Raw genomic sequence first — 7,352 nt, 5'->3', positions numbered from 1 at the left:
AACTCGAAGTTGCAGATAAATACCTAACAAAAGTTTTTGGCGGTAAAAATACCTTCTGTTAAGGTTTTGGAACTTCCGTAGGTACCTCCCCGTTAAGTACCAAATAAGCGTCCAACTGTCATTCTCTTATTGGTCCACATCATTAATTTGTATTTTTTTAATTAAAAATTCATTTAAAAATTTAAGAATTAAATAAAAAGTATTTTAAAATCAAACAAAAATAATAATATATATGAATAATTTATAATTGAATTAATAATCATTAATTAAATCCCTAAACTAATGCCACATGACATCTGGGTAAACTTGACATAATTAAATTATAATTAAAAAAAAATATCTAAACCTCAAACGCCAAATCTCATACTTCTTCGTTCTTCTTCTCTTTTTTTTTTCTGAGGTTTAGATCCACTCAAACACAATCGGTCGACTCAAATGCAGGAGAGACAAACAGACGAATCGATCGATTCAAACGCATGGGAGAGACGCCTAGGAACTGGAGAAGCTTCGAACAAAACTGGAGAAGATCAAATCTCAGAGCCCTAGAAATCCCCAATCTCCACCATAGCAGACGAACCTTCACCTGAGAAGAAACCTCACTGGTAAAGATCCTACTAAACAGGACCCAGATCTGAAAGCTCACCATGGTGAAAGGCTCTCGACGTACGGTTCAAAGTTTTCTGCATTTGAAAAAAAAAATCTGAGTTTTTTTACTACAAAAATGGTGAATGTTACCTACCCAAACAATAAGTGTTCTACCTGTGAAAAAAAAATTGGTTTTTGTTAGGTAAGGGAAAAACTAAATTTAAAAATCTGAGATTTATTTGTTGGTAGCGAAGCTTTTTTATTTGATTTCAAATTTCGGATTTTGGATGAACTTTCAGAGTTCATATTTATTTGTTCTTCATAGTGCTGGGTTTGCGTTTATAAATTTATGATTTTTATGTCTAAGTTTATAATTTTTTCTTGGTTTTAGGTTTTAATTTTGTCTGAGTTTGTTAGATTTATAAGTATGAAGAATGATTTTGTATAGTAGTTTCTGTTTAATTTGGAATTTGGAATCAGGTTAATGAATTTGATTTTGAATTAATTTTATTTTGATTTTGTTGTGATGGAAGTTTGAATTTTTTGGGTTTGTGATTTTTACATTTTTATTACTTTTAATTTAATTTTAATCATTGTATGCTTTTATTTATTTATTTAAAATACGAATTTTAATATATATTATTTTTTTTATTTGATTTTAAAATATTTTTTTTATTTAATTCTTAAATTCTTAAATGAATTTTTAATTAAAATATTAATTAATGATGTGGATCAATAAGAGAATGACAGTTGGACACTTACTGGCACTTAACAGTCAGGTACTTACGGAAGTTCCAATACCTTAACAGAAGGTATTTTTACCGCCAAAAATTTTTGTTAGGTATTTATCTGCAACTGCGAGTTAAACTTGAGTATTTTCACCGCAAATTACTCCAAAAATAAAGTGCTCTATTCCTATTTTAAGGAACTAGTAGCTTCATACAGTCACCTCCTCTATTAGAACGTTTCTACTCCCATTTGACTCATAAATCGCTTCCTTTCTCTCAGTCTCTAACCTTTGAAGCTTTTCATATTCTCAATCTCAACACACCCATTACTGCTTTTCAATTTCACTCTATCTCTAATGGAAGGTAATTTTTTTTTTTTTTGGTAATTGTTGACGATCGATATGTTGAAAATGATCGATTTTTTGCTCCTTTAGAATTGTTTGGATGTTAAAGAAGAAATTTTTCTGTTCAAAATCAAACCAATAGTTTATTCATTGTATTTTAGGGAAATCAAACAAATGGACTTTTTAAATTTGGTTAATATCAATGTTTTGGTTGGTAACTGACTTTTTTGGGGATTTGGGCTGAGGTTTTTTTTTTTTTTTTTTTTTTTTTTTTTTTTTTTTAATGGATATTAAACACTGAATTTTATCACGTGAAGGAGATCAAGACATACAGGAGAAAGAAACTAGAAGAGTTACCTTATATCCTTATACTGACATCAAGGTAAGGCACTATTTACTCTTTTCGATTTTCAACCACTTTTTTTCATGCATATATATACACACATACACATGGTGAAAGGCCTTTGAAAATATGCACTTGGAATTGGAACACTTGTGCTGATTCAAGGTGCCTTGAAGACCACGATACTAAGGAAATGAAAGGTTATAATAAAGGGATGCAAATTATAATTTGGGGATTGTAGAGATGTCTAATTTGTGGGGAGCATTAGATGAGGAATTAAGTAACCATAAACCTCCTAAAGCAATGTTTTTCTTTCTTAAAATGATTAAATTCAAGTGATGATTTTTATTTTTTTATACCATTGTTGTTTGAAATGAGATCAAAATGTGACTTATCAAATGTCATTGCGTGTTTTTAGGTTGTTCGTGACGAGGATTTGATTGCACAGATAGGAAGGGATATGTATTTTGATCTTGTAAATCATGACAAAGTTCGTAATTTTCGTATTCCAAACCTAATTACCTTCTACAAATTTAAGGTACTGATCTTTGGGCAAGCAATTCCCATTCTATCAATTTTGATCCTTCATGCTTATTCTATGCGTTTGCTACTATTTTGTATCTAAATATACCTATTTCTCAAGGAAATTGCCTATACATTTAAGTTCCATAGGAGGTTTGTGCAAGCATATGGATAAATGACCAACATTGAATAAAAGCCTGGGCTAATTTCTATCTGTAGGGGGCAAATATGAACCATGCACAAATAAGGTGACGCATAATTGAAATGGGGTATCTGCTAACACCGTTGAATCATATAAAAAGTTACAACATTCAAGGATTGGAGATTTGAGTGGCTGAACTGTTTTATTTTTCTTTCATTTTTAGTACTCACCTTAGATATTTGCTCATATTTTCATATTATTTAGACTCTTGTCATCATTTATAATGTCACCTACTCTTTATGCTTTATAATAATAAAATTCAAACCTTTTCTTCCATTTGTTTTATAATAGTTTGGTTTTTCATAATTAATTTTATAAATTTAAAATGTTTCTTTATAAAGGTTAATTTTTGTTCAGAACATATTCTGAAAAATCCCTGCCTTATATGACTGGACACACATCTATCTTTTTCTAATGTGTATTAGATACGGGTGTGTGCAGGGCTATAGACCTGTAGTAATTTTAGATATGAATCACTTGATACATTCCCTCTGATCAATTTTTACTTCAATGTCTCAGCAAATGTATTTTTAATCAAGAACTGTTTCCTTCTGATGGGACTTGGAATTGGTATAGAATATAGGAAGTAGAAGGGAAAATGGGTATTTGTATTGGATGAGCTGGTATAGTTTGTTGTGTGCTTAGTTGATTGGGGTGATGTTAGTGTTAATGTAGGTATAGATATGAGAGGAGAGAATTGGAGGCGAAATGTTGAGTGATATTTTATAAGAGCTTTGCTGTAGGGAGAGTTGAGGTCTGTCAAATTTTTCATTGCTCTAGTTTGTCCTTATCTTTTGGTCCCAGATCAGTCTATTTTCTTTATTTCGTCTACTCTCCATTTCTCTCTATCCTTGCCTGTTATCTTTGTTATTCGTACTTGCTCTTGGTAGTTTTTTTTACCTTCTTTATCTAGATACAATATAAGGTTTTACACTTTTACCACTGCTATCACCATTGTACTCAGGAAAAGGTAGCCATAGAGTTCGATGTACCAGTGAAATTTCAACGATTCTGGGTGTGGGAAAAACGCGACAATGATACCTACAGACCTTTAAGGCCTTTGACAAGTGTGGAAGAACAAAGACGTGTAAGACCATTTAAACCGCTTAATTCATTTAATTATCTGATGGGCGTTTGTTTCAACTTTGAGAGAATTTACTACTTGAACCCATCATATGTACTTATGACTAAGATATCAATCAAGGAAGTACTGTATAATTGTCTTAACTTGTCGAGGTATGAACTCTTTTGTTCGTTACAAGATTGACTAGTGACTATTGTAGGTTGGAGAACTGACAGATTATTTAGACAAGAAGAGAAAGAGAGAAGAAGTGCTAAGGCTTTTTCTGGAAGTAGAACTTGATTTGGTAGTGTTTTTTCAACCTTTCAATCAAACTTTACATACTAATTTTTTGAGTTAGATCATAAATGTTTTTGTTTTTCCCCTTGCTATAAACACGAATCCGTCATTTGTGTATTTTCTTTTTACAATCAGGATTTGCAGCCTGTTGCTCCTCCACTAAAATCTAAAGAGGATGTTCTTTTATTTTTTAAACTTTATGACCCTTGGAAAGAAGAGTTATGGTACTCTTTCTCTTTCTTTCTCTGTATGTGCTTATCGATATAAATACATATAAATATATATCTTATGTTTTCTTCTATATCAGCTATGTAGGAAGGCTTTTTGTAAAACTGCACGAGAAGCCTAGTAGAATATTGAAAAAATTAAACAAAATGGCTGGTTTCAATCCTAATGAGAAAATCATACTTTTTGAGGTAACTACTAACTTGGGATTTCACTCATTTGATGATTTTTACTAGTTATATCACTGGCAAGGGACAACCTTAAGTATATAGCCCATTTAAATGTGCAGGAGACAAAATCTGAATCTTGCACCATGTGTGTTCCCATTAGCAAGAAGTTAACATTTCTTTGTAGTAAGGTACATATAAATCCTTTATATTTATTTACAGATTGATGACATATATATACTAGTAGAGGCTAATTTCTTACTGCAAACCATTTATAAATTATTAATTCCTTCTTTGTGGTCTTGTTCATATGCACTTTTTAATTTTTATGCAGCTCAGAGATGGAGACATCATTTGCTTTCAGAAATCGGAAAAGATCGAGCAATGCCATTGTCCAGATGTTCCATCATTCTTTGAGTATCTCAACTCCAAGGTATTTGCTCCTCCTAGCTACTATGCAGTATGCACTATAATTGCTGATAATTTCATTGTTTGGTTCATGATCGGCCAAAATAGCTGGTGAAGCCAATGTAAGCAATCTTTTTGTCTCCTATTATGATTTAACCTATCCAGCAGAATTTAGTATTGACTGATCTCAAGAAAACATATAATTTAACGATTCTCTCAACTAAGCTTTTTTGTTGGCCTCGGTATAATTTATCAACTAATGTTCAAGTATGTTCAGGGAGACTTTGTTGATGGTCGGCCTCGTTTGCAAACTATAATTCGAGATGTTCATGTAACTTGGCTCCCACAATCAAGAATTAACATCACTCAAGAGCAAGCAACTCATGTAGAAGTTATTTGTCCTCAGGTAGCCCCGCATGTTAAAACGATACCTATCCCATCTGTCACCCCTACTGTTCATCCGCATGTCCATCCTCATCAGGTTGCTCTGACTTAATTTGGTGCCTAGTTTTATTCTGGTTGGCAGAGCTCTCATTCCTTTTTTTCTTTCTTTCTTTGAATTTTGTTTTAGGAGCCAAATTTAGTTGAAGCAGAAATGAATTCTTCTCTATCTTCATTTGATGCCTTGTTTGCTGATATCCAAAGCCTTTTGGAAGTAAAGGCTGGTGAGGCCATTAATTCTAGCTGCCTTCAGAACTCAGTGCCTAGCACTGATGATGAGATTACGAATGCACGTAAAATCGTTAAACAATGCCTTGATATGAGGCTTGCGAGCTTCATCGAGTCAGGAAGAACTCGTGAATTTAAACATGCAGTTTCTGTTATGCTTGCTGTCAATTCATTTCCTGACAGCGAAGTAGATGAGGTAACAAAGTTTCTGGATGATTTGAACAAAACTTGTGAACGATATATGGGTGCAGAGCAGGACATAAGGGAGGCCGAACAGAATGTGAGATCAGTAATTGAGTTGAAAACCTCTCTGAAGCAGTTGTCTTTTAAGTTCATACCTACCAGGAATCGAGCTGAGGAAGTCAATCGAGAAATAGCAGATATGGAGAGACAGCTAGCTGAAAGGAAGGTGGAGAAGGCACAGCTTCAGAGCAATCTTGAAGATTTGGCTGGAAAAGCTACTGCATCAAGACAAGCTTTGATCAATGCTGAACTGGACAAGGAGCCATTATGGCTCAAAAAAGTGGAAGCGGAGAAGACAGTTGACAACACTGAAAAGTCTTGGGAATCATTGAAGGAACATTGCTATCCTTTTCTTCAGTAACTTATGACATGACGTAAGATTTGTTGTGTATCCATCCAGAGCCAATCCACAGAATTTGGGGGCCTAGAAAACTTTGACTTACAGAGTTTTTTTTTTTCTTTTTCTTTCAAGAGAACCAACTTGAACATTATGTGGTTATCAAAAAACAAAAAAGAAAACTTGAACTTTATGTAAAACTTGTTTTTCAACAGTTGTATTTTGAGCTTTTCTTTTCTTTTTTAAATCTCCATATTTGCATTTTCTTGTAGGAACCATTACCTATAAAAATAGGATAGATACTGTAAAAATAAATAAATAGTTGCATTATTATTATTTTGTGTGTTTGTTACAAGTACAATAATGGAAAGTAAATTATACAACAGATGCTTAATAAATAAGAAAGAAATCAACGAGTGTTATGAAATATTATTTATGAATGTCCAAATTACCATATTAATTATTACTATTAACACTTGATTGTATTTTCTTTTATTACATATTAATTTAGTTTCTCATTTCTTTAGTCAATATTTTTTATAAATAGGGGTTCACCCCATTGGAATAAACAACTGAGAAATTCTCATTTACTTTCTCTTATCTCTTCATCATCTTCTTCTTTTCTTTTTATCTATTTTATATTATTTTATAACACGTTAACAACAGTGTCCTCTGTCCGTTGTGCCAGGCCGAAGAAGAGTTCACAATGCACTGCCTTGTGACTTGCACGGTGGTTCAGGAATGCTGGAATCGCGTGGGAATTGGTACCACGACTACACCAGCAATGTCCTTTCTGCAATGGTGCAGCAGCAAGTTCCAAGTTCTGAGTGGAGAACAACGATGTACAATGGCAGCGGTCTGTTGGGCTGTTTGGGGAGCCCGAAATAATCTTGTGTGGCAGAAAAAAGTCTTTAATCCCATAAACGTGGTCGCGTTTGCAACAAAGTATCTTGATCAATGGAAGAATGCTCGAAACTCCAATTTGGATACGTCTCGGTCTGAAGTTCAGTTCGGCGATGGTAATGAGCATTGGACACCTCCAACTGGTAGTAGTATCAAGATTAATGTAGATGCGGCTTTGTTCGATGGTGGACACAAGTATGGTATAGGAATGGTGGCTCGAGACCGAAATGGCTTTCTCGTGGAAGCCCGTACTGTTTTCTCACACGACCTGGTTGATCCCCCCCTTGCAGAAGCTATAGGTTTAAAGGAAGCGCTC

At 33.6% G+C, this 7,352-nt stretch overlaps 1 protein-coding gene across 6 annotated transcripts; it reads left to right on the top strand.

The window, feature by feature from the left end:
* Nucleotides 1–313: 313 nt before the first annotated feature.
* On the top strand, nt 314–6,380 carry LOC115710835 (uncharacterized). Of its 6 annotated transcripts, none has more exons than XM_030639190.2 (11): nt 314–663; nt 1,975–2,039; nt 2,419–2,538; nt 3,689–3,811; nt 4,008–4,091; nt 4,220–4,308; nt 4,392–4,500; nt 4,599–4,667; nt 4,811–4,909; nt 5,162–5,365; nt 5,456–6,380. In XM_030639190.2, exons 1-11 carry the CDS (start codon nt 645–647, stop codon nt 6,155–6,157), a joined length of 1,683 nt encoding a protein of 560 aa, XP_030495050.1. In that variant the 5' UTR covers nt 314–644; the 3' UTR covers nt 6,158–6,380. The 6 variants fall into 6 exon arrangements, with proteins under 6 accessions (XP_030495050.1, XP_030495065.1, XP_060961591.1 ...); XM_030639205.2 differs by having other exon boundaries at nt 314–787; XM_061105608.1 differs by having other exon boundaries at nt 323–663; nt 5,162–5,290.
* The last annotated feature ends 972 nt before the right edge of the window (nt 6,381–7,352 follow it).

This window comes from Cannabis sativa, chromosome X (assembly GCF_029168945.1).
Source record: "Cannabis sativa cultivar Pink pepper isolate KNU-18-1 chromosome X, ASM2916894v1, whole genome shotgun sequence".
NCBI lineage: Eukaryota > Viridiplantae > Streptophyta > Magnoliopsida > Rosales > Cannabaceae > Cannabis > Cannabis sativa.
This window is presented reverse-complemented; position numbering and strand designations above follow the sequence as displayed.

Coding starts and splice junctions, on each gene's coding strand:
- LOC115710835 (XM_030639190.2), top strand. Junction 4,501..4,598: donor AGAAAATCATACTTTTTGAG/GTAACTACTAAC, acceptor TTAAATGTGCAG/GAGACAAAATCTGAATCTTG. Junction 4,910..5,161: donor TTGAGTATCTCAACTCCAAG/GTATTTGCTCCT, acceptor AAGTATGTTCAG/GGAGACTTTGTTGATGGTCG.